The sequence below is a fragment of the Salminus brasiliensis genome, chromosome 9, assembly GCF_030463535.1.
Source record: "Salminus brasiliensis chromosome 9, fSalBra1.hap2, whole genome shotgun sequence".
Lineage (NCBI taxonomy): Eukaryota > Metazoa > Chordata > Actinopteri > Characiformes > Bryconidae > Salminus > Salminus brasiliensis.
This window is the reverse complement of record NC_132886.1, coordinates 41,100,620-41,127,714: the sequence shown is the minus strand read 5'-3', so window position 1 is coordinate 41,127,714 and position 27,095 is coordinate 41,100,620. Positions and strand designations below refer to the sequence as shown.

General features: G+C 42.4%; 3 protein-coding genes across 4 annotated transcripts in view; 1 reads left to right on the top strand and 2 right to left on the bottom strand.

Moving 5' to 3' along the window:
* The window catches only part of lmbr1 (limb development membrane protein 1), a 43,410-nt gene extending 35,194 nt beyond the window's left edge, over positions 1-8,216 (bottom strand). Inside the window, exons 1-5 of the mRNA XM_072688480.1 lie at positions 8,106-8,216; positions 5,344-5,416; positions 4,830-4,869; positions 4,150-4,289; positions 2,248-2,351 (exon numbers count right to left, since the gene is read on the bottom strand). Coding sequence (XP_072544581.1) covers positions 2,248-2,351; positions 4,150-4,289; positions 4,830-4,869; positions 5,344-5,416; positions 8,106-8,168 — 420 coding nt within the window. The 5' untranslated portion in view covers positions 8,169-8,216. The remainder of the gene's footprint in view (positions 1-2,247; positions 2,352-4,149; positions 4,290-4,829; positions 4,870-5,343; positions 5,417-8,105) is intronic.
* Positions 8,217-10,322: 2,106 nt separating this feature from the next.
* On the top strand, positions 10,323-12,141 carry c1ql4l (complement component 1, q subcomponent-like 4 like). The gene is made up of 4 exons (XM_072688667.1): positions 10,323-10,545; positions 11,176-11,217; positions 11,308-11,442; positions 11,864-12,141. Exons 1-4 carry the CDS (start codon positions 10,323-10,325, stop codon positions 12,139-12,141), a joined length of 678 nt encoding a protein of 225 aa, XP_072544768.1.
* Positions 12,142-13,608: 1,467 nt separating this feature from the next.
* On the bottom strand, positions 13,609-26,262 carry LOC140562659 (heterogeneous nuclear ribonucleoprotein C). 2 transcript variants are annotated; one of them, XM_072688477.1, is made up of 9 exons: positions 26,170-26,262; positions 20,184-20,342; positions 17,045-17,310; positions 16,759-16,831; positions 16,612-16,662; positions 15,705-15,868; positions 15,427-15,540; positions 14,996-15,135; positions 13,609-14,407 (listed from the first exon to the last, which is right to left on the bottom strand). In XM_072688477.1, exons 2-9 carry the CDS (start codon positions 20,186-20,188, stop codon positions 14,297-14,299), a joined length of 924 nt encoding a protein of 307 aa, XP_072544578.1. In that variant the 5' UTR covers positions 20,189-20,342; positions 26,170-26,262; the 3' UTR covers positions 13,609-14,296. The 2 variants fall into 2 exon arrangements, with proteins under 2 accessions (XP_072544578.1, XP_072544579.1); XM_072688478.1 differs by lacking the exon at positions 26,170-26,262 and adding an exon at positions 25,543-25,781.
* Positions 26,263-27,095: the final 833 nt, after the last annotated feature.

Below are 27,095 nucleotides of genomic sequence, written 5' to 3'. Positions count from 1 at the left end.
CCTGGTGCTGTAATGTGGGGACAACAGCAGGTACTTCGGCGGCACCGACGGCTACGCAGTTCCAGCAGCTAATTTGACATGTACTTAAAAAAGAAAACCTCAAATCTGCCTTTTATGGGGTTCTGTGGCTCCAGAGTTGACCTTCTCCACGGTCTGCAGGAGGGCTTTCATATGAGCTTGCAGGTCTATGATCGTTTCCTTTCTTCACACACACACACACACACACACACACACACTCCTCGTGGACGTGTAGGCCAACATAAAGCAGTGCTTCCCGCTCTTCCGCGTTTATGGACGGTCAGTAGCCAGAAACAGCCGCGGCCGAAATGAAAGGTTATAAAGCGGCCCGCTGGCTTCTCTCCGCCGTCCCCCCAAAACAAATTAGCCCTGCCCTCGTAAACTACAGTAGCAACTAATCTTTATGTAAGTTTGCCAAAATGGACACAAACCAGGAGCCACTTCAAACCGGAGGGAGGTGGGGGCGGGGGGGCTTAACACGCTTTCTGTTCCCCCCTCCGTTCAGATTTGAGTTTCTCGCTTTTTGAAGCTCTGAGTAATTTATGATATGAGGAAGTTCAGAAAGAAGCAGATTTTTGGGGGCTTTTGAAGTGTTTTGGAGATGGGGCGGCGGGGGGGGGGGGGGTTGCTGCAGCTGAGGTCCCCCTAATAATAATAAGAGTCTCAAAAATGAGAACGAGTGCACGAGAGAGAGGGTTTAGTAGAGTTCTCCAATGGTTCTAATAGTTCTATATTCTACAGAACCAGGACGACTTAAAGAACCATTCGGACGTTTTAATGTCTTTTACCTGGTTAAAAGGTTCTTTTTAAAAAATGGTTCACATAACCCATGTTTCAGTACTAGATAAGAACTAGTACCGCTGTATTGGGCTTCATGCCGCATTCTGATGCACTCTATAATACAACTATTAAAAATATAATATTTAAAATCTATTCCTGCATTTTCTGACTTCAACACACACACACACACACACATGTTCAGGGAACAGAGATCCCTCAATGTAAAAATACAATGTGCAATACCCCCCCCCCACCCCCACATGTGCAATTAAGAGGCAATTTGCAACTATCTGTAAATAATCTGTAAATAATCTTGTTATTGTTGTTTTTTTTTTACTTCTATTATTTATATTGTGTATATAGTGGTAATTTGTCTTTTAAAAAAAATCTAAAACTGAACCGCTGCCCATTATTTGTGTATCATTTGGCCCACGTAAAAGTGCTCAGTGCTTGGTCCCCAATGATTGCCGCTTGCAATAAAGGCAACTCAAATTGGGACGCTCGTCTCAGAAATAAACATGCTTTACATCAATTTCAGGACAAAAATGAAGTACGAGCTGGTTGGGTTTTTTTTTAACCCACATTTAGAAAGAAGTTGAAGACACACTCAAAACATGACCTTTGCTTATAGGGTTCTACAAAGGGTTATACGAAGGGTTCTGTGGGGAAAAACATTTTTGGTTCCATGAAGAACCTCCTTTTGAAAAACGGTTCAAGTGTGAAGAACCTTTTACATGTTTAAAAACTCTCACAGTTCCTTCACAAAATGAGTCCACAGTTGAGGTTCTTCTGTGGCATCGCTCCCATGGTTAAGAGTGTAGTTCTGATCAGTCCATTAATATTGAACACTATGTCTGTGGGTTGGGTGGGTAATGAGTGTGAGCAAAACAGTGTATTTCACTGAGCAGGACCATTTTTGCTCTAAAATGTACTTTTTAAATATTTAATTACTGTAATTTTCTCATTAAAGAATATAAATAAAACTATTTTTTTTAATACAGTGTGTTATGTATGAGATTAGTTGTATATGTCACTATTAGGCTGGCCATTAAAACACTGAATTATTTGGGGAAAAAAAAAAAAACACGTAATAAATTCATATATTGCAGCTAAATCCGTTGGGTTTAATATCTGTGGGCCAATAAGCACACTGAATCTAAATTCCCGATGATCTGACAATGGTCAGTATTTACACCCCTTCCCAGTGACCCATTTCTATAGAGCACCTTTCAAAAAGGTGGCTTCTATGTAGCACCACTATTGCTGCGATCTCTTTTGCAGTACTACTGAATATCATTTGTAAAGCCACACCCACTTTTTGCAGTCATGCAGTCAACTGATCCTGACATCAGTATTTAATTTTCACTCTTTTTTTTTTTTAACTAGGTCGATTGATTATTAAAGTTATCTCATTGTGACATGTGGTTTGTGGTTTGTGTTAAGCGGTACCTTTTTAGAGCCTGCGAATCCCTCCGACTCCAGGAAGAAATAGGCGAAAGGCATGAGCACGAAGAGACAGAGGTTTGAGAAGAGAGACACCAGGTTCCACAGGCCTAAAACGAGAGGAAAACACAGGTTAAAATAAATATATGTATATAAACATCAGCACATTATATGTCCAAAAGTTTGTGGACACCCCTTCTTTTTACTCAATTCAGCTGCATTAAGGTTCCCCCAATGCTTGTCCAATCTGTACAGAAAATCACTGACCAACAGATCTGGACGCAATTGCATGACCCTAAGGTGAAAGCCGAGCATGGGCTAGAGGGGCATAAAGCTCCCCATCATTGAGCTAGGAGGTTCTCTGGAGCGATGACTGAGCTCCATCCGTTATCTTTGGGATGAACTGGAGTGGCTGAACTGATGCTTCTCACTCATGTGAGGCTGAATACAATCAAATCTTCCTCATAGCAATGTTCTAACATCCAGTGTAAAGCCTTACCAGAAGACTAGAGGCTGCTACTACAGCACTCTTTTTTTTTTCTTTTAAATATTGTTGATTTTTGTAGAGCAGGTGTCCACATACTTTAGTCCACAGTGCGTGGATGTGTTCAATTCTATCAGCAGGGCATTAAGCACTGATATACCAAACCAGGTGTTGGAGGAGAAGTCTAACTAACACCAGACTATTTTCGGGGACGATCAGATCTGAGATCTTTATACCCCTCTAGCTTGTGCCTGGCTTTTACCTTAGTTCTGTTGGTCAGTGCTTTTCTGTAAACATTGGACAAGCGTTGACCGCACAAATCTTACCTTCTGCTGCCATCTGGTGGTCAAGGATGGAGCTGAACGTCTCATACCTGAGCTTGAAGTTCGTCCACAGGAAGGCTCTAAACGATCTAAACCTAATTAAGGCTCTTTTTGAACTCTATTAATCCCATTAATCCCAGATTCAACTAATTTCAACTTAATTTACATCAATAAATGCAGGAGAACTGAGCACCCATTTCTATAGAGCCCCATGAGCTCGTAAGCCACACCCACTCGCAGATTGTCCTTGTTTACTAAGTCGATTGATTATTAAAGTGATCTCATAACATGTGGTTTGTGGTTTCAGTTAAATGGTTTCTGTTTAATGGTTTAAGAACTGATCATCCGACATCAGTACCTGACCTCACTGAGGCTTAATACAATCAAATCTTCCTCATAGCAATGTTCTAACATCCAGTGTAAAGCCTGGCCAGAAGACTAGAGGCTGTTACTACAGAACTCCACCCCTTTTTTTTATATCGTTGATTTTTGTAGAGCAGGTGTCCACATACTTTAGTCCACAGCGCGTGGATGTGTTCAATTCTGTCAGCAGGGCATTAAGCTAACGTTGCCCGAGCAACCTGACGTCAGACCTGCGCCTAAACAGCATCACGGGTCAGGTTGATGACCAGTTGATCAGTTCTATCCACTCCGACTCCAGAGAACCCCCTAGCTCAATGATGGGGGCGCTTTACACCCCTCTGGCTCGTGCTCGGCTTTGACCTAAGGGTCATGTGATCATAACGTATTTAACCATATGGACATTTGATGGGACCCTCCATCTCTCAGAGCTGATCACATGAAGATCAGACCTCCAGAAGACAAATAGGCTATCGTCATTTTTTTCACATGACTGCAGGTGTGTGTGTGTGAGATGGTGTCCACATACTTTTGGCCATGCAGGTGAAAGGTCTTTTATTTATCTTCTGAATCTTAAAGAGATCAGTCATAAGGAGTCAAGTCGCCAAGTCGAATGTGAGCAGCTTCTGGAGTCGAATGTTAACCATCGCAAGAATGTAAGTACAGCTAATCCGGCAGCCTCACGCAAGAAGCCTCTCCTGGGGCCCTAATAAGGGGGGGGGGCACCGGACTGATACTGACCGTGGATGAGGGATCCATTGAGCCACTGGATGTAGTAGTTCTTGGGAAAGGAGAGGAGGATCTCATTGCTGATTATGGAGAACGGCAGGAGGAGAACCGCCCCTCCAGACACCGCCAAGGTGAAGGTACACAGGTACATTCTGCAAAACAGAGGGAACACGTCCATCAGACCAAAGATACGCAGCCTAGCCCATCAGCAGAGACGGGTTCGAGGTCTGAAAGTTGGCTCCTTTAGATTCACACTGAAGCTACGAAGCTAATGGAAGCTTATGTACACCAATTAGCATGGTGCTAACTGCAGGCCTAAATCACCAGGCGCTTAAACCGACCCATTATGATGTTTCTGACTCTGCAGGACTTAGCAAAGGCACATTAGCATAGCTAATAACAGCAGCGATTACTTCAGACCATGTTCTAGATAACAGAACGTCCTACAGAGGCAGAAACCACATAAACAAGTCTCCAGTTACCCAACGACTGCAGTTAGCATCATGCTAATTGGTGTACATAAGCTTCCTTAACTTATTAGCTACATTAGCCTTGTAGCTCCAGTGTAAAACTGAAGGGTATTTTTGGGTAAGAGGGGAAAAAAAGGGTGAAAGTGAGATTTCTGGACGAGTGGACGAGTTCGGGTGCGAGCAGGTGAGGCGGCTTCACGGCAGGAAAGGTTAAACACTCACGATATTCGGTTGACGATGGCGTCTTCGTCTTCATGGTCATCTGTTGACACAAAACACTGACGTTAATACGCTGGCTATTTACCTAGCGTTACCTAGGTGAGTGTGTGTGATGACTGAGGTGTGTGCAGAACTCCCAGGATTCAGATATTTTAAGGTCGGGTTTAGGTTGGAAAGCTGGTCTGCTTCATCCACAACCTTCGGGGTGAGTTGGAGCTGCAGAACTAATCCTCCAACATCCACCTGACCTCACTGATGCTCTACACTGAGGCTGAATGCAATCGAATCCTCACAGCTATGTTCTAGAATCTAGTGGAAAGCATTCTGTGATTAGCTGACGCTGTTAAAGCAGCAAGCAGGGGCTTGTGTTTATTTTTCAATGCCCTTGGAACATTGGGAAAGGAGGCGTCCACAAACTTTTGGCAAAACAGTGTACGTTAGGGAGAAAGAAACTGCGTGTGTGTGTGTGTGTGTGTGTGTGTGTGCTGTTCTGAACTGCAGAGACTGACATGCTTACCAGTTTTCCTCTTGTAGCGAGTGATGATGCAGTAAGACACAATGTACAGCACTGCGAACAGAAGGAAACAGACCTGAAAAGAGAACCAAACAAGAGAACCATCAGAGAACCCTCAGTAACATGACCTCAGAACAAGATGGGTGTTTCTAATAAAGTGGCCAGTGAGAAAGCACAAGGATGTAGGTGTTTCTGATAAAGTGGCCAGTGATGAAGCACAAGGATGTAGGTGTTTCTGATAAAGTGGCCAGTGAGAAAGCACAAGGATGTAGGCGTTTCTAATAAAGTGGCCAGTGAGGAAGCACAAGGAGGTAGGTGTTTCTGATAAAGTGGCCAGTGATGAAGCACAAGGAGGTAGGTGTTTCTAATAAAGTGGCCAGTGAGGAAGCACAAGGATAGAGGCGTTTCTAATAAAGTGGCCAGTGAGCAAGCACAAGGAGGTAGGTGTTTCTGATAAAGTGGCCAGTGAGCAAGCACAAGGAGGTAGGTGTTTCTAATAAAGTGGCCAGTGAGGAAGCACAAGGATAGAGGCGTTTCTAATAAAGTGGCCAGTGAGCAAGCACAAGGAGGTAGGTGTTTCTGATAAAGTGGCCAGTGAGGAAGCACAAGGATGTAGGTGTTTCTGATAAAGTGGCCAGTGAGGAAACACAAGGAGGTAGGTGTTTCTAATAAAGTGGCCAGTGAGGAAGCACAAGGAGGTAGGTGTTTCTGATAAAGTGGCCAGTGCCAGTGATGAAGCAAAAGGTTAGGGTTTCTGATAAAGTGGCCAGTTTACTGTATTCCCTTTCATCTCATTTTACACGGGCAGGCTGGCGACGTTCTAGACTGTGGGCCTTGGCCTATTTCGAGAGGACAGCTTTGATGGATGTACGGATCTGGACACCTGTCACAGAGGTACTTTTAAACCTAGCCTAGTGTGTGTGTGTGTGTGTGTGTGTGTGTGTGTGTGTGTGTTCGCACGTGGAGAGCGCACTCCCTCAGCGAGCCCAAAAAGGCCAGGCGGACTAGCCGAACCAGACAGTTTACTGAGAGCAATGCATCAGGTGGGCGTAGCAGCTGTAGCTGTAGCAGCCGCTGTGGAGAGAGGTGGAGGCAAGGTGTTGAAGAATGTGGGCGTTTTCACCTGCTAGCATTTTCTTTTTAAGCTCTTGTGAAACGAGAACCTGGATCAAGTCGTATACAGTATCTCCATTTCCACAGCTTCAGCTGGGAGGTCCACTTTTCCACAGCCGCTTCCAAGTCCCAGCCTGACGTGGCTGTTCTCCTGCGCCAGGCGTTTCTCAGTGCCAGACCCGGTTTCACAGGGCTCAGAGACCGTGCAGAGCTCCTGCACACTGCGATATCTGAAACCTCCACAAGAAGCTGGTGGAGGGGGTCAGGGGCTGGTTAGAGTGGCATGCATCACAACCCTGAATAGTAAACACGAATCACGCTTTGAGCGCCCCCTCGTGGACAGCTGAAGACATGCCTTTCTGGACAAGCTGAGGGATCCAGAAGCTCGATCTGAAGGTGGAGCAGCATGTGGGCGGAGAGTAACACTACAGGAGTTTACACTAATATGACTCTATGGGTTCTGCAGCGTTACACAGCAGCAGTTCTGGAGAGAGGTTCTCCTCCTGCAGCTCCACCACCAAACCTCCATAGTGCAGTAGCAGCAGCAGCGCTCCGGCCCGGAGTGGGAATGATGTTAAGGTGGAGCTGATACAGGGTGTTGCGAATTTTTCTGAACATCCTCCGCTCATCATCCAACATCGATCGCCTTGACCTGACCTCACTGACCTCACTGATTCTCCAGTGGAGCTGAATGCAGTCGAAAGGCTCCTCGCAGCAATGTAGCCAGCCTTGATTTTAGGTGTCCGCAAACTTCCGGACATTAAATGAAGTTATACGCAGCTATGATAAGGCTTACCCTGATTATAATGTAATGATAATAATAATAATTAGTTATTAAAGTAGAAATAAACAGGCAGATATAAACACATACATGACCACCTTAACTGCTGCTCTATTTAAGGTGGAAAGGGCTAATTCGAATAAAAAGCTGTACCTTGACGCTATAAAAGCTGTAGGACAAGCTAAAGTTGGCGCTTTTCTTTTATTTTAATTTCCCGTTCCACCTTAAATGCAGCAGTAATTGCATGGAACGACTGCTTTATTTAAGGTGGTCGGGTAATTTAACTCCATGAAAACTGCAGGGCGAGCTCAATTGGGCTGTTTAGCTCCAATGTCCCGTTCCACCTTAACTGCTGCAGTAACCAGCTCCATGTAACGGCTGCGCTATTTAAGGTGGAACTCGGAAATTCAAGAGAAGCTGTAGCTGAACTCTATAAAATCTGTAGAAATCTGTAGAAATCTGTAGAAAAGAGCGAAATAATGAATTCCAGTGTTCCGCTCCACCTTAACTGCTGCTGCGGCGGAATGAGCGGCTGCTCTATTTAAGGTGGACCGGGGAAATTAGAATGAGCTGTAGAAATGTCAGTGGCTGAGATGCTAGCTAACGGAGCTAACGCGCTAGCGTCTGAACAGAGCTGTGTTTATAAGCTGTCGTTAAGCGTTAATTAAACGTTTTAGCCACCGTTTAGCCGCGTGCTCTAACCCGAGCAGCTGTGTTAACGCTAGCTCTGTTAGCTATGTTTGGCTAACTGCTGCACAATACAGCTGCAGCTGGCTAGGCTAGGCTAGGCTAGGCTAAAGTTAGCGCTGAAGTGTGTGTGAGTGTGTGTGTGTGTGTGAGTGTGTGTTACTGTACTGAGTTCGGTACTTACTATGTACTCTCGAACCTGGCTATGGAAGTTCTGCTCTCTGATCGTCACTTCGTCTTCTTCCATTCTTCATATTGCAGATGCTCTACTGCCTCTCTCTCTCTCTCTCTCTCTCTCTCTCTCTCTCTCTCACACACACACACACACACACAGGGGGCGGAGATGTACATATGGTTATTATGATTATTATTATTATTATTGGTATTGTTGATGTTAGTATCGTTATTAATATAGAAAATAATAGTAAGAAGAATTAATACAATTATTAATTACTATTAATCTAATAAATAATTTACGCATACATACACTATATACACACTATACACTATATACACACTATACATACATTACACACACTATACATACACTATATACACACTACACATACATTACACACACTATACACTATACACACTATACATACACTATATACACACTATACATACACTATATATACACTATACACTATATACACACTACACATACATTACACACACTATACACTATACACACTATACATACACTATATACACACTATACATACACTATATACACACTATACACACATTACACACACTATACATACACTATACACTATATACACACTACACATACACTATATACACACCACATACATTACACACACTATACACACACTATACATACACTATACACTATATACACACTACACATACACTATACATACACTATATACACACTATACATACATTACACACACTATACATACACTATATACACACACTATACATACATTACACACACTATACATACACTATATACACACTATACATACACTGTACACTATATACACACTACACATACACTATACATACACTATATACACACCATACATACATTACACACACTATACATACACTATACACTATATACACACTATACATACACTATACACTATATACACACTACACATACACTATACATACACTATATACACACTATACATACATTACACACACTATACATACACTATATACACACTACACATACACAATACACACATTACACACACTACACATACACTATTTGAGAATTTCCCCACTGCAGGACTAAGATCCTAATCCTAATAAAGGATTATCTTATACACACTATACACTATATACACACTATACATACATTACACACACTAGACATACACTATATACACACTATATACACACTATACATGTACTATACATACACTACACACACTACACATACATGATACACACACTATATACACACTACATACTCTACACACTATACACTATGTACACACTACACATACATGATACACACTATATACACAGAACATACACTATATACACACCATACATGCACTATACATACACTACACACACACTACACATACACTATACACACACCACATACTCTACACACACTATATACACACTACATACTCTACACACTGTACACTATACACACACTATACATACATTACACACACTACATACACTACACACGCTATACAGGTTTAATAAATCTGAAACACACAACAGTAGTAATAAAATAATATAATATTGTAATAATCATTATTATCAGTTTCATTAGCAGCATAACCTATGTACAATGTTATTTATTGGTGTTATTCAATTATCACCATTGTATTATTATTATTATTATTATTATTATTAGTTGTTGTTGTAGTCATCATAGTAATAGCGCTAAGATATATGTAGTGGACAGAAATTTATATTGACAATATATGACAATAACAACAATAACACAATAATAATAATAACAATAATCATTTCATATTTTAGATATTGTAAAGCTTCAGTATAGTGTAGAAATATTAGTGGTAGTAGCAAATGATTGGTATTATGATGAAGTAGTGTGCTGTACTCTTCTTGCATAACAATAATAATAATAATAATAATAATACATATTTTATGATGTACTGTCATTCAACAATATAATAAATATGTACTTATTTAATCAAAACAATTATTAAATGTAAAATAAATGCAACACATGCAGATGAACATTGCAGATTTTCCGGTACTTTCCACAAAAGGCCAAAAGTCTGAAGGTCCACAAGCACCGAAGTTAGATCTGTCAACAGTTTGTTTACATCATCCAATACGATCATAGTCCAGTCTGACCTTTTAAAGCTGATCTACAGAGAAGCCCCTCAGTCGCCGCTGATCAGACGAGTATCAGACGAGTATCAGACGCAGGATGTTGAGGAAGGTGAGTGTGCTACAGGTAGCACTGCTGCTCTGCTCGTGGGGCGGGAGGGCGCAGGACTTTATGTTGCCAGATGTGAACATTGTCACAGAACTGGGGAAACTAAAGAACCTGGAGGAGAGGCTGAAGACCCAGGAGGAGACTCTGCAGAACCAGAACATCTTAGTGACTCTTCTGAAATCCTCAGTGGAGGAACTGACGAGAGAGAATGGAGGTAAATTTACTGACTCGCAACCAACCGTTCACACAATAACTGACTCGAAGACTTGACTCAGACTCGCAGCTAGAGACTCAAGACTAGACTCAGACTTGGAGACACTCAAGACAGGACTCACAGCTAGAGACTCAGGACTAGACTCAGACTTGCAGCTAGAAATTCAGGACTAAACTCAGACTTGCAGCTAGAAACTCAAGACTAGACTCAGACTCAAAGAGACTCAAGACCAGATTTAGACTCGCAGCTAGAGACCTCAGGACTAGACTCACAGATAGAGACTCAAGACTCAGACTAAAAGAGACTTCAGACGAGACACAGACTCACAGATAGAGACTCAAGACTAGACTCAGATTTGAAGAGACTCAAGACCAGATTCAGACTCAAAAAGACTCAAGATTAGACTCAGACTCGCAGCTAGAGACTCAGGACTAGACTCAGATTTGAAGAGACTCAAGACCAGATTCAGACTCAAAAAGACTCAAGATTAGACTCAGACTCGCAGCTAGAGACTCAGGACTAGACTCAGACTCAAAGACACTCAAGACTAGATTCAGATTCAGAGACTTATGTGAGAGGAAATACTGAACCACTGAATGTTTCCAAAACCAAAACTTTCTTTTTTAACAGATCTGAAGATGAAGGTGGAAGCACTGCAGAACAAGAGCGACGGTAAATATGAGTATAAACAGAGTGTAACTGCCCTTAGATAAAACTGCTGATTTGCATATATATATACACACATCATCTATTTATTTCCAGCCAGAAATGTGGCCTTTTCTGCATCACTGTTAGCCTCTGGATCTGGAAACACTGGACCCTTCAGCCAAGTAACATCTCCACTGATCTACAAAAAAGTCTTCACCAACTATGGAAATGGCTACGATCCAATTACAGGTATACAATTAGGTCTTTTATTCTGGAAAGACAGTGTAGTATGCTAGGTTGCCTGGCCAGGCGATTAGCTATGAGGAGGGTGGTGTTGACACCATACTCTACTACACCATAGTTACCAAACTGAAAAGGCAGAACTGGAGCAAGAGGAGGAGACAGAGGGAGCATACATGGGAGGGCGAGACATGAACTCAAGGTGAAGTAAATGTTAGCTAGCTAGTGCACACAGGGACAAATGGGGACGAACGTAGACGTCAGGTCAAAGATCTCAGGGCTGGTTAGAGAGAGTGAGAAGGGGGCTGTGGTTCTTGAGGTATTCTGACCGAAGACCCCCGGGGAACCGGCTATAATACGTCCTCTTTAAGGTGTGGATGCAGAAGATGCAGAACAAATCAAGCCCCTGATCGCTGTCCTTCTTCTTCAGGGGTTTTCACTGCGCCGCTGAAAGGAGTGTACTACCTCCGATTTTATGCTCATTGTCACGGCGGCACTAAAATGGCCGTCAGCCTGTACAAGAACGACAAGGTGCAGTGCTCCGTGTTCTCCTTGAAGCCTGAAAACAACGCCAATGCTGGAAACGGGATCGTCCTCACCTTAGAGAAGGGAGATCGGATCTACACCAAGCTCTGGAACAACGCCTGGCTTTATGATGATGAAGCGAGCTACACCAGTTTCGGTGGATTTTTGATTGTCCCTCTGTAAATATCTGTCTAATTTAATAATAAAGCTGCGAATATATATCTCCTAAAGACAGAAAAAAGGCGTCTTGTGGTGTCATATATTCAGATTTCAAACTATATCCACTAGGGGGCAGTGATGGATTAATAGCAGGTAGTGGTGAGAGCGCGAATGAACCGAAATATGCCTGTGAACTGCATATACATATGCAAAATAATAAATCAAACCTGTGTCCTGTCTCCATGGTAACATAGTACATTGCAGACTAATTCAATTAAGCAAATCAGTAGTACTAAGTAGTTTTTGAGTATGTAGAATTATCCCACAATGCAAACGATTAGGGACAAAACGGTGGACAGCAATGCAAGAGCAGCGACAACAGTGTCTTGCAGGAGAACTCGCAGGAAACTCGCACTGTTAAGATAAGTCCGCTATGTAAGATATACACCGTATTGTGGTAGTGTGGAGTGCGCTATTGGCACATACACTCTCTATATATATGGAGAGGCGGGGCCAAGTGAGGCACAGGCAGGGTAGAAAGCAGCCAATCAGAGGCCAACCTTTCTACTTCAGACATTGCCACGGCAACCAATGGGCGGGTTAACATTCATTTACATCCACGGCATTCAGCTGACGCTCCTATTCCAGCCAACGTAGTGTTAGGAGTCTTGCCCAAGGACACTTCACAATTGGCCAAGTGCAGCATAGCCACCCAGGCCGAGAATCGAACCCCAGTCTTCCACATGGTGGGGGGAGCTCACTGGTACAGCCGCCTCTAATCAATAAGCCAATGAAGTCGTGACCTTTGAATATCCAGGCCTAAGCTATGTATGTATGTATATATATCTCTTAGGCCAGGATATATATTATATAAAACATTTTCTTAATAGCAGAAATAACAGTTTGGGGTTCTGCTGTGAATAAACACGGTGTAGAACCCTGTATGTTCTGTGTGTGTTTTTGTACATCCTTGGAGCCTCTGAACTACAAGGCTCTTTAAGAGCTGTAAAGCTAATGTTGCTACATACTGGAGCTGAATGGTTTGGCTGGTCCACCCGTGTGACCAGCACAGCCATCCAAAGTGACTGACCAGTTTGAATTTGCTAATACCACTCAACTACACTGGCGAAGAGTGACGCTAACCAGCAGGTAAGGGGGAGGGGGGGAGGAAGAAGAAGAAAAAAATAAAATAAAAATGAAAATAAAAAGCAGGACTGAATTCTCAGCCACTAGGGGGCGCCCTAGCTAGGTTTGGAACGGCAAAAGCATAATCAATCACCATAAGATCTGCTCTGTAGGACAAATGACTAGTTATTATATATATGACCAGTAACCCCTCAGGGTTTATTAAAAGCTATGGAGCCCAAGGGGTTCAGATCTACGCACTTGTGTGCAAATTATTAACGATCATCTATTCAGCTGTTCGGTCTAAAGGCTTTGGCCTTATTGCAGTTTCTGAACGACTCACTCAAGAAACTCACGCACAAAAAATTACTTTAGCATTTTTATTGAAACTCGTATGTAGAACTTACCGGAACCAGAGAGACATAAAAAGAAAAAACAAAAAACAAAAAAAAAACACGTAAATATTAACATACATATGGTTTCCAGGATGGAGGAGACCTCAGGATGACCTCAGACCCCCCCCACTGTTACACCCCACTCAGTCATACCGGAGTCAGGTTCACCACTGTTAAAATAACCCAGAGTCCACAGAAATGCACCGCACGCTTCTTTTCAGAGGTGGGTATCCACTCTGGAGGAACACACTCACGCACACACACACACTCTCACACACTCCGCTGCTCTCTGCTGGGAACAACCGGAGAAAAAAAGACAAAACTGCGGGATCCGAAAACAGGGAGCGGCCTCTAAAATGTGTCCGAGCCACGAGGAATGTATTAAAAACTACTGGAGAGAAGGATCGGGCCTGAGCAGAGGACTGTAGCATTAAAATGACACTGACCTTCATAACATACGTGTGTGTGTGTGTGTGTGTGTGTACACATTCTTCATGAAAGTATGAGATTAAAAATCTGCAAATCTGTTTAAAGGGGTTCGGGTTTGATTTCACAGATTCAAATAAACGAGAGAAGCCGAATTGTGGGGTACTGCTCCGAAAACGTACGCAGGTGTGTGTGTGTGGGTTGTGTATACAGTGTGAGTTTGTATCAAGTGTTTATGGGTCGTCTCCATTGACGCTGTCCCCATCGTCTTCTCCTTCCTCGTGTTCTCCCTCTTCCTCCTCCTCCCCTTCCTCCTCTTCATTATCTCCGCCGTGACTCTTCACCTGAGAACGACAGAGGAACTACCATCAAGGACAAGATCAGCAGTAAGAACTGCAGCTGCAGTGAACCATGAACTGAGCTTGAGGCGGTTCTACACTGACAAAAGTATTGGGACACCTGCTCAAACCCCGTTTCTACTTCCTCCTTCTTTTGTTGGAGTATCTGTTTCTACTGTCCAGGGAAGAAGACTGTGAGGATTTGATTGCATTCAGCAGCAAGAACATGGTGAAGTCAGGATTTTGGCTGATTATCACCACCCCACCTCATGCTCCTCAGCTCACCCTATACAAAAATAATTAGCTGGACCTCCACCACCATCACCATAATTCCAGAGAACACAGTTCTTCCACAGCTTCTCAACGCTGGGGGGCTTTATACCCCTCTACTAGCCCACGTCCGGCAGCATGGTGCCTCAAGGTAGCTTAACGCATTCATTAGAACTGGTGTCCAGAAATATTTAGACATGGCATGCTTGCTTAAATCCAGTTCGGATGGAGAATGGATTGTTTTTGGGTTTGTTTGGATACAAGCCAACGTTCCTTCCAGGTCTGCTGCACTGATGGAAGATCTCCATCAGCAGTGTTCCTCACCTCTTCCTCCTCCAGCAGGTCTCCCTCCTCTTCCTCCTCAGAGTCGTTGATCTCCTGCTCCTCCCGCTCTCGCTCCTTCTTAATGCTGGAGTGCTGCTGGGATGAAGCTTCACCCGAATCGGTCTTCACCACCTTGGCATCTGAGAGACCAAGAGACAGCAGGGGTTAGAAACACTGACCGAGGCCATGACCTACAGATCAGGTGAAAGGAAGAACAGCGGGGGGGTAATCTCGGCAGGACTAGTTAAAGCTCTGGGTTACAGATCACAAGGTTGTGGGTTCGATGCCCACTCTAGTTGCTGATACAGCAGACCTTGCTACCATGCCAAGACCTGAGACGACTGACTGATTGATTCATGCCATGAAAGTTTGCTAAAACTAGTGCAAAAACAAACAAACAAAGCCATCTAAGCTAGCCAAGCATGTGTTACCTGACTTCTTGCTGTGGTCCTTCTCCATGCGGTCTAGGCTTTCCAGAAGGTAGTCCACCTTGTGCTTGATCTGAGCCAGTTCCCTCTTGATGGTCTGGAGGTCATCTACTTTAACTGGAAAGCAGAAACACAAAATCAGGAGTCCTTCACTTTTTTTTTTGGGTCAATTCTCTACACAAGACAAGGTCGCGTCCCTCCACTGACTACATTTAGCTAAGCCACAATGATCGGAGCTTTGCTCCAAGCTGAGCGAAAGCAGCAGTTTGAGCAGTACTGACTGGCTCGTGATGAGGAGCGCTGGCTGCTTTTGGATGACGAGGAGAAGCTTGACTTGGTTCGGCGGCTTCCTCCACTCATGCTGACCCGAGCGCGCTTGGAGGGAATAACAGCCCGTGAGAGTGGGGGAGGGGGCGGCGGGACGCGGGACGGGTACGCGTACATCCTGAAAAATAAGAAAAATAAATAAATAAATAAAACAAAATCATTTGAAAGGTGATTTAAATAAATAAATAAATAAATAAATAAATAAATAAAGTGGGACACAAGTGTTTACTAGCTTAACTTCCTTTTTAAATCATATTTTAAGTAATTGACTCTTTAAAACTAATGTTTACGGACCTTCTGACCAATAATTTATCAAAAAATATAAATGGATGCAAATTTATATATATCACTTGATTCACTGGGAATTATTCTTTACATGTTTCTAACTAACAACTAAAACAAAGTTACCTTTAAAAGTTTACTCCAGTCATTTCAAAGTGTAAAAGATCTGTAAGGTGCATGCAGTGTACAGATCAGCCACCAGGGGGCCACCAGAGAAGTGTGTGATTTTATCCTAGTTATGGAATTCATTAGTTATTAAACTTCTTTATTTTTATCTTACAATTAGTTATGACTAATATATATATAAACAATTTTTTGTTCCAGAAATCTTTTTAGGTTGAATTTGAACTCATCTGTCCTCATGATCTACAGTCCTGTTTACCCAGATCAAGCTCTAGGCCAGGTGTTCACATGGTGGAGCTCTTGCCCTGCACATTTTAGCATTAACCCACCTCACACACCTGATCCAGCTAGCCAGTGCTGAACCCTGTCCTGATTGAGAACCACTGATCTAGAGCAACTTGCCTTTAAGGTAACCTACCTTCCAGCAGATTCTCTGGGTACTTGCTGTGGTCTTACCTGTCGTAGTAATCTCTTTGGAAGTCGTAGTCCAGCTCAAAGGTGGAACTGCTGCAGAGGATGAAGACCGAACAGCGCATGAAGACCAGCGAACTTCAACAGATCTTGTTCAACGAGAAGAATACTAACAATGAGATGAGAGGATACCTGTACATGTCTCCTGCTGGACGCTTCGTGGTCTTTGACCTGTGAGGTTTGGGTTCACCTGCCAGGTTGATGTCTGATGGTTGGAAAGAAATCAGCACTTAGCTCATGAGAAGAAACTGCCAGGTGCAGTAGCTGAATGCATTCATTAGAAGGAGTGTCCACAAACATATGGCCATACAGTGTACCAAAAATGTCTAACTGCAACCAAGGTCACTGATCAATCACCTCTGCAGATCCGCGCCCCCCCTGAACATTCCCAAAAGCAGAGGAGTACCTAGTCCCTTACCCAGCACCTGCCCCACGATCATGCGCCCGTCCTCTCCGGCCACGGCGGACCTGGCATTCCTCTCGTTGGCGTACTGGACGAAGGCGTAGCCCTTGTGCACGGAGCAGCCCACGATCTTCCCATACTTGCTGAAGATGGCCTCCACGTCGGCCTTGGTCACCAGCATGGTGTTCAGGTTGCCGATGAAGACCCTCGAGTTCAGGGAGCGGGGGTCCGTCTTGTTGGTAACATTGCTCGCCATCAGGAGGCTGCTGGTTGGGGAATGGCTGGACCCACAGTGAGAGAAAAACAAACACACACAGGGGTATATTTCTCTAGGCCACTTAACCTAGATCACTGTTCCCCAATCCTGGTTCTCTGGAGCGCACTAGAACGGTCAGCACAGCCCGGCACTGACGCATCGGCCACATTATCAGGAGGTAGCAGGTTTAAGCCCCGGTGATGCCACAGCCATCCGTCAGTGGATGGGAGTTTCTGGGTGGGTAGGATGGTCCTTCCTCACCTTTTCCCCAATCACTGGGTGAGGCTAGCCAGCTAATGCAACAGAATTAGCAAGTTAGCAAAGTTAGCGCTTTCCTCCAAGCATGTTTGAGCTCCAGCGGCGGAATGGAAAACAGGGCAAAGCTATGCATGATGGTGCCAGGCGATACGACCTCAAATCAGCTCATTATGATTAACAATCATACGCTATAAGCTGCTTGAGTTGCTTAAGTGGCTCTGTGTTTGGGGTTTATTCAATATTTTGCAGCCACTATGGCCTGGAGGTCAAGAGTTTGAATCCCGAGCCACGCAGCTTTGCCATCGCCAGCCTGAGTCTGAGAGAGCACAACTGTCCGCCCTCTCTCCCTTCATCACTCTTACAGCGACGTTGGTCGGCACTGGCGTCTGTTAGCTGGTGTGGCGGAGCTGGCGACCCGGGGCTTTCCTGTGTCGGCTGCCTGGTGATGCCGCATTGGCGGCGGCAGTTAAAAAAAAAAAAACTGCTTTACATGTTGATGCTTTCCATGGAGAAACAAGCGGGTTAATAGGCAGAATCAATTTAGGAGGAAAAAATTAATTAATGAATTAATGAATTAATAGAAAACGCTTGCTACGACCCTGCACAGGTGGGCAATACTGCAATTCCGCCTCAACACGTCACAGTAAGTTCAAGTAAAATGTGATATATATATATATATATATATATATATATATATATATATATATATAAATAAATAACAGAGCCATTTGATAAACATTCCCTTTGAAATAACCCAAAAAGGATCATCAGATTTTCTGTTTTTTTTTTTAGGTTTAATTTAATTAACTCTTTAATCCGACACACCTGCTCTGGGTTACGTAGCATGGCGTTATTTATCAAGACAGGGATGAAATATAGCGATCTTGCCCACCCTCACTGCAGGCCGTCTATTTTTCAGCGTTCTACAAGCACCAACACGTGTGTGTGTGTGTGTGTGTGTGTGTGTTTTAAAGCAGTGCAGGACCGTGCTACTCCAGAACCAGGATTAGGAAACAGGAAGTGAACTTTTCCTAAAATTGACAGCAGTTTAAACTCGAGCTCTCAGATGTGAACACATGAGCTCTGGATCGTCCCACAGACAGGAAATAAAGGAGGTGTAGAATAAAAATCAGCAGCAGTTCAGAGGTCAGTCTGAGGTTAGGCCTGATCAGCACTCTCTCCACATCACTGCTGCACTGAGAGCGCAACACGGCATCGAGAACCAGCGACTCGTTTATGAGGTGACTGATACGGACATGGGAACTATTTTGTTCTAGATCTCAGGATGTTGTTCTAGTGCTAGATCACAGGATGGAATTACTAATGGCACTTTTTACCCTAATTTAATTGTTTAAATTATTTTATATATTTATTTATATTTATTTTATATACATCACACACGCTATTAAAATATGTGCTTAGATATATTATATAGATATATATATATATATAGATAGATATATACACACATTTTATTTATTTATTTATATATTTATATATATATATATATATATATATATATATATATATATATATATTTTTTTTTTTTTTTTTTGTTTGTTTGTTTGTTTGTTTGTTTGTTTGTTTGTTTGTTTTTTTTAGCATATAGTTTTTTAGCATATAGTTTTTTTTTTGTTTTTTTAAAGTGAAATTCTCATTTTGACTGATCTGGTGTTCGAAATATAAAAATTTATATAAAAATACGTGCCTCAACTATATAACCACATTGATTGCACACCACCACTCCTTTTCTGGATTATATGCAGGGACATACATTTTTTAAAAATATATATTTAAATATATATATATATTTAAAACTTAAAATGCTACAATATGTAAACTAATACTATGCTTTTATTATAAATTATATTTATATAATTTATATTTCATATTTTTTCCCTCATCTTAATTAATTTTTATACAATTAGTGACAAAACATTCTTTAAGCTTTAAAAAAAGGCAATTTTATAAGAGAAAAATAAATAATCACATTAACATAAACTAAATTTACTATAGCAAGTATAGTATTATAGCATATATTCTAGAAATATAATATAATTTGATTACTATTAAAACACTCACCTTAACACATGTAGTTTACATGTGATAGATTAATAACTCTAATAGACTAATACAAATGTTAATATTAAAGTATATGCACATAAAGGCAGATATTTTAGTGCAATAGTGCAGCATCTCCTACAGCGCTGAATCAGACCCGTTACCCCCTCTGACGTCCCATCAGCACGGTGGACTGAGATCAGCTGGGTATTGGATATGACCTCTTCGCCTTCAGCAGATCAGTGACAGAGATTATTAATATTTACTTTTATCCACTCGTTTATCACGTTAACGTATCCAGAGAGCTCATGTGTTCTACCCCTCACCTGCACCTACCAACACATCAACCACCACCACCACCCTGCTCCTCCTCGCTCACTCTCTAACAGAGTGAGCCATGTTTACAGTCGCCCGTCTGTACCGCTGGTAGACCTCTTCACCCACCTGCTGTGAATAGGTGGGTGTTTATACTCAGTGAACGCAGAGGGGTGTAGGGGGGTGTAGTGCATGGTGGTTTGGGGGTGGGGGGATTAGGGGGGGTTGTTGTAATAGGGGGGTGTGTTAATAACCATCACTCACTCCATAGCGTCTGTGGCTTGCAGTCGTCTGTCTTTGTCTGTCTGCAGTTTGTCACTGAGGGATGGGGCCAGTGTATGCAGGCTGAGGGGTTGGGGGGGGGTCTTGGGCGATTTCAGCCAAAACTACAATTCCCAGCAGCGCGGCCCCCTGAGACTTACACTGAGGCGACAAAGAGACAAGTGGCTCAGGTCCTAATAAGTCAAAGACACTGTACTGAGAGCAGCAAGAGAGCCTGAAGCAAATCCACACGTCCAGAGAAGCGTGGTTTAACGAGCAGGCTGAAAAATGCGCCATGTGTTCATTTTTTCAGATCATCTTCATCATCTTCATCATCATCATTATTATTATTATTACAAAATACATTAAACAAACACTTTGCTTTATAGAGTCTCAAACTAACACCCTAGCCACACGCTAAAGCACTAGCCCCAGCACAGTGTAGCAGCTCAGATGCTAACGTTCAATGGCCCAAAAACTTGCTTCCTCAGGATTTCTGTTAGTCAAAATAAATCAAATAATAATAAAATACATAAATAAAATCACAAGCATCAGGTAAAGTTTCCCATTAAACCAGTTTAATTCATCTTAATAAACCCCAGCGTTCATAAACAGCAAGAACAAACAGCACTTCAGGACCAAAACAGGGCAAAAATCACAGCGCTAACCCAAATAACTAACTGCGGGCTAACATTTTAGCCCCTTAAAATACACAGAATTAATACACACACAAGTACAGTATTATTATTATGCAAATATAATACTATTTATATGTTATTTATACACACAGCAAACCCAAATAACTAACCCTGGGCTAACATTTTAGCATTAAAAACCTTCTGTTAACATACTAGCTCACCGCTAGTGTGTTTGATAAGTGATAATATTAGCTTGTGGCTAGTGTTAGCTTACAGCTAGTGACTAACATTTTTAGTTCTGGCTAGTGTGTTAATAAAGCATGGCCAACATATTAGCTCAGAGCTAACGTGAGAGTTCAGTGCGAACAACATTAGCTTACAGCTAGTGTAACAGCTCTGAGGTAAAATTAGCCTGAGGCTAGTGCGTTAATAACAGTTAAAGTTAAAGTTCAATGCTAACGGCGCGCAAGGCTAGTACGTTAGATCTGGGCTTACAGCTAATGTAACAGCTCTGAGGTAAAATATTAGCTTAGAGATAATGTATTAGCCTGCGGCTAGTGTTAATAACTATTAATTAATAATCATTAATCAGTATCATCAGTAATCAGTAATCATCATAATAGCTTACAGCTAGAACGTCAGATCAGGGATAATAGATTGGCTCAAATTAGCATTCGGCTAGTGCCTCAAATACGCAAGGCCACCATATTAGCCTGCGGCTAGTGCCTCAAATATGCAAGGCCACCATATTAGCTTATAGCCAGTGCCTCAAATACGCAAGGCCACCATATTAGCTTATAGCCAGTGCCTCAAATACGCAAGGCCACCATATTAGCTTATAGCCAGTGCCTCAAATACGCAAGGCCACCATATTAGCTTATAGCCAGTGCCTCAAATACGCAAGGCCACCATATTAGCTTATAGCCAGTGCCTCAAATACGCAAGGCCACCATATTAGCTTATAGCCAGTGCCTCAAATACGCAAGGCCACCATATTAGCTTATAGCCAGTGCCTCAAATACGCAAGGCCACCATATTAGCTTATAGCCAGTGCCTCAAATACGCAAGGCCACTACAGTAGCTTATAGCCAGTGCCTCAAATACTCAAGGCCACTACAGTAGCTTATAGCCAGTGCCTCAAATACGCAAGGCCACCATATTAGCTTATAGCCAGTGCCTCAAATACGCAAGGCCACCATATTAGCTTATAGCCAGTGCCTCAAATACGCAAGGCCACCATATTAGCTTATAGCCAGTGCCTCAAATACTCAAGGCCACCATATTAGCTTATAGCCAGTGCCTCAAATACGCAAGGCCACCATATTAGCTTATAGCCAGTGCCTCAAATACGCAAGGTCACCATATTAGCTTATAGCCAGTGCCTCAAATACGCAAGGCCACCATATTAGCTTATAGCCAGTGCCTCAAATACGCAAGGCCACCATATTAGCTTATAGCCAGTGCCTCAAATACGCAAGGCCACCATATTAGCTTATAGCCAGTGCCTCAAATACGCAAGGCCACCATATTAGCTTATAGCCAGTGCCTCAAATACTCAAGGTCACCATATTAGCCTATAGCCAGTGCCTCAAATACTCAAGGCCACCATATTAGCTTATAGCCAGTGCCTCAAATACTCAAGGCCACCATATTAGCTTATAGCCAGTGCCTCAAATACGCAAGGCCACCATATTAGCTTATAGCCAGTGCCTCAAATACTCAAGGCCACCATATTAGCCTATAGCCAGTGCCTCAAATACTCAAGGCCACCATATTAGCTTATAGCCAGTGCCTCAAATACGCAAGGCCACCATATTAGCTTATAGCCAGTGCCTCAAATACGCAAGGTCACCATATTAGCTTATAGCCAGTGCCTCAAATACGCAAGGCCACCATATTAGCTTATAGCCAGTGCCTCAAATACTCAAGGTCACCATATTAGCCTATAGCCAGTGCCTCAAATACTCAAGGCCACCATATTAGCTTATAGCCAGTGCCTCAAATACTCAAGGCCACCATATTAGCTTATAGCCAGTGCCTCAAATACTCAAGGCCACTACAGTAGCTTATAGCCAGTGCCTCAAATACTCAAGGCCACCATATTAGCTTATAGCCAGTGCCTCAAATACTCAAGGCCACTACAGTAGCTTATAGCCAGTGCCTCAAATACTCAAGGCCACCATATTAGCTTATAGCCAGTGCCTCAAATACTCAAGGCCACTACAGTAGCTTATAGCCAGTGCCTCAAATACTCAAGGCCACCATATTAGCTTATAGCCAGTGCCTCAAATACTCAAGGCCACCATATTAGCCTATAGCCAGTGCCTCAAATACTCAAGGCCACCATATTAGCCTATAGCCAGTGCCTCAAATACTCAAGGCCACCATATTAGCTTATAGCCAGTGCCTCAAATACTCAAGGCCACCATATTAGCTTATAGCCAGTGCCTCAAATACTCAAGGCCACTACAGTAGCTTATAGCCAGTGCCTCAAATACTCAAGGCCACCATATTAGCTTATAGCCAGTGCCTCAAATACACAAGGCCACCATATTAGCCTATAACCAGTGCCTCAAATACGCAAGGCCACCATATTAGCTTATAGCCAGTGCCTCAAATACGCAAGGCCACCATATTAGCTTATAGCCAGTGCCTCAAATACGCAAGGCCACCATATTAGCTTATAGCCAGTGCCTCAAATACGCAAGGCCACCATATTAGCTTATAGCCAGTGTCTCAAATACTCAAGGCCACCATATTAGCTTATAGCCAGTGCCTCAAATACTCAAGGCCACCATATTAGCTTATAGCCAGTGCCTCAAATACGCAAGGCCACCATATTAGCTTATAGCCAGTGCCTCAAATACGCAAGGCCACCATATTAGCTTATAGCCAGTGCCTCAAATACTCAAGGCCACCATATTAGCTTATAGCCAGTGCCTCAAATACGCAAGGCCACCATATTAGCTTATAGCCAGTGCCTCAAATACTCAAGGTCACCATATTAGCCTATAGCCAGTGCCTCAAATACTCAAGGCCACCATATTAGCTTATAGCCAGTGCCTCAAATATGCAAGGCCACTACAGTAGCTTATAGCCAGTGCCTCAAATACGCAAGGCCACTACAGTAGCTTATAGCCAGCGCCTCAAATACGCAAGGCCACTACAGTAGCTTATAGCCAGTGCCTCAAATACTCAAGGCCACCATACTAGCCTATAGCCAGTGCCTCAAATACGCAAGGCCACCATATTAGCTTATAGCCAGTGCCTCAAATACTCAAGGCCACTACAGTAGCTTATAGCCAGTGCCTCAAATACTCAAGGCCACCATATTAGCTTATAGCCAGTGCCTCAAATACGCAAGGCCACCATATTAGCTTATAGCCAGTGCCTCAAATACTCAAGGCCACCATATTAGCTTATAGCCAGTGCCTCAAATATGCAAGGCCACTACAGTAGCTTATAGCCAGTGCCTCAAATACTCAAGGCCACTACAGTAGCTTATAGCCAGTGCCTCAAATACGCAAGGCCACCATATTAGCTTATAGCCAGTGCCTCAAATACGCAAGGCCACCATATTAGCTTATAGCCAGTGCCTCAAATACTCAAGGCCACCATATTAGCCTATAGCCAGTGCCTCAAATACTCAAGGCCACCATATTAGCCTATAGCCAGTGCCTCAAATACTCAAGGCCACCATATTAGCTTATAGCCAGTGCCTCAAATACTCAAGGCCACTACAGTAGCTTATAGCCAGTGCCTCAAATACTCAAGGCCACTACAGTAGCTTATAGCCAGTGCCTCAAATACTCAAGGCCACTACAGTAGCTTATAGCCAGTGCCTCAAATACGCAAGGCCACTACAGTAGCTTATAGCCAGTGCCTCAAATACTCAAGGCCACTACAGTAGCTTATAGCCAGTGCCTCAAATACGCAAGGCCACCATATTAGCTTATAGCCAGTGCCTCAAATACTCAAGGCCACCATATTAGCTTATAGCCAGTGCCTCAAATACGCAAGGCCACCATATTAGCTTATAGCCAGTGCCTCAAATACTCAAGGTCACCATATTAGCCTATAGCCAGTGCCTCAAATACTCAAGGCCACCATATTAGCTTATAGCCAGTGCCTCAAATACTCAAGGCCACCATATTAGCTTATAGCTAGCTAGCTAAATCATTAATTAAGTGATAGTATACTAAGCTAGTGCTCTGTGCTAGTTTGTGCTTTACGTCAGAAATGAGGAGAATAGTAGCTTCTGCATTAGCTCGGGGCTAACATTTTAGCTTGTAATAAACTAAATATAAAATAAGTAAATAAATATAAAATAAATTAATATAAAATAAATTAACGTCTAAAAAAACAACAACAAAGCAGGAATTTGTGGCCATTCATAAAACACATTTTGTACATTTTGTTTTTTTCCACAGGTAAACATAAGGCACATTTTCAGGCAGTATAAAAAAAGTTTATTGATTAACTAGAGATTACTATATAATCAATTAATGAATTAATTAATTAATTAACCAATCAGAAATCGTGAACCATTACTGCTGTAATTCTCCGGGGATCCAGCCAAGCCTTAGCTACAGTCGGGTACTGTCCCACGCGCAGGGGGGTTAGTTTACAGGTTAAGAGACGATTATAATTTGGGCTATAATCTGTTTATCTTAATTTATTAGCCCAGGCTGATCGATACACACGGACAAAAGAAATATGCATACATATTCAATCCCCTAATTAACCCGGGGGGGGGGCAGCGGATAATCCTGCGGTGAAAAGCGCGGCCTCGGGCCTGAGACTGAGAATCACATCGCTTTGAAAAGAGGGTGGAAAAATAAAGTCCTTATCCAGGGAATCCAGACCAAAAATAAAACTATGTAGAGATTAAACAGCTTAAAAACCCAAAACTGGTTCTCCTGACCCAAACCACGAAGCTCCAGCCAGTTCGTTAGCCGGATCGTCCGTTCCACCTTAAATTCCTCCGGCGCCAGAACGCAACGCAACGCGTTGCGTTCTGGCGCCGGAGGAATTTAAGGTGGAACGGACGATCCGGCTAACGAACTGGCAAATTCCGTCCCGCACAAAACGGGCCCAAAAACATCCAAAAACCCCTCAAAACAAAGTCACTCCAGCCTAAAACGCACACCTGGCCGCACAAACTCAAAAAAAGACAAAAGAGATAAAAATCTGAAACCGACTAAAACCGACACAAAGGCATCCCCGCAGCTCAGCACGACAACTCCCAAAAAACGCAGAGAAAAATCACCGAGATCAGACAAACCGGCCTGAAAAAGGTCAAAAACAAAAAAGAAAAAGAAAAACAAAAATCTTGGAGGAAAAATACTCACCGAAAGTTCAAAGACAAAACGCGAAAGGATCGAGAAAACGTTAGCTAGCTAGCTACAGCTCACCGCGGCTCTCAGACTGCGGCTGAAATAAGCGGAGCAGCCCAGCAAGAGCGGAGCGGAGCGGGAGACGCCAAAATAAAAGTCCCCTCCGCTCACAGTAGCGAAATAACGTAGCTACTTAAATAGGCACACACATGTGTTTATAAATATATTATATATTACAATTAATCTATATTGACTATATGCTGTCACTATAAGTGGTCACATTATTGCCTTGTGTTTAGTAGTGTCTAAACTTAGAGGTATCTTTAGCCTATAAAAAAAACTAGCTGAGGTTATCTCTGGATAAGAGCGTAAATGTATACACATATATATAAATTAAATATTATATAATAATATTACTATTATAGATGTAGTTATTGGCATAAAAACAACATTAATTATATATATATATATAATGTTGTGTTTTATGCCAATAAATACATCTATAATACCCTAAAACAATTAGTTCGCATAAATTATTAAATTCAGTGGACATAAAATGTGTTTATAGTAATGTTTTAAAAAAAAATTCTCCAGGTTTAGGGAGTGATATAAATGATCACTACATGTATCTTTAAATGATAAATATTTTCGGTAGTGATATTTATTTTTTTATATAGCAAAAATGGCCGCTTTATATATTTTTGTTGTGGAATTCAAATTCGCTTTTTATTAGCCAGTACATGTTTAGTACAGAAATATTTGAAAAACATTTTTTAACTTAGTTTAACCTTTATTGTAATTGTATTTTCACTGTAAAAAAAAAAACCCTTTAAACTGATATATGTGTGTGTGTGTGTGTGAAATGTAATGTGCTTTAAGAGCTATTATTGTTATTCATACACAAAGTACACAACTGGCTTTTAAAACTGATTAAGTAATTG

Coding starts and splice junctions, on each gene's coding strand:
- c1ql4l (XM_072688667.1), top strand. CDS start 10,323: ATGTTGAGGAAGGTGAGTGTGCTACAGGTAGCACTGCTGCTCTGCTCG. Junction 11,218..11,307: donor ACTGCAGAACAAGAGCGACG/GTAAATATGAGT, acceptor ATTTATTTCCAG/CCAGAAATGTGGCCTTTTCT. Junction 11,443..11,863: donor TGGCTACGATCCAATTACAG/GTATACAATTAG, acceptor CTTCTTCTTCAG/GGGTTTTCACTGCGCCGCTG.
- LOC140562659 (XM_072688477.1), bottom strand. Junction 16,832..17,044: donor GATCGTGGGGCAGGTGCTGG/GTAAGGGACTAG, acceptor TCCAACCATCAG/ACATCAACCTGGCAGGTGAA. Junction 15,541..15,704: donor GCGCTCCTCATCACGAGCCA/GTCAGTACTGCT, acceptor TCTGCTTTCCAG/TTAAAGTAGATGACCTCCAG.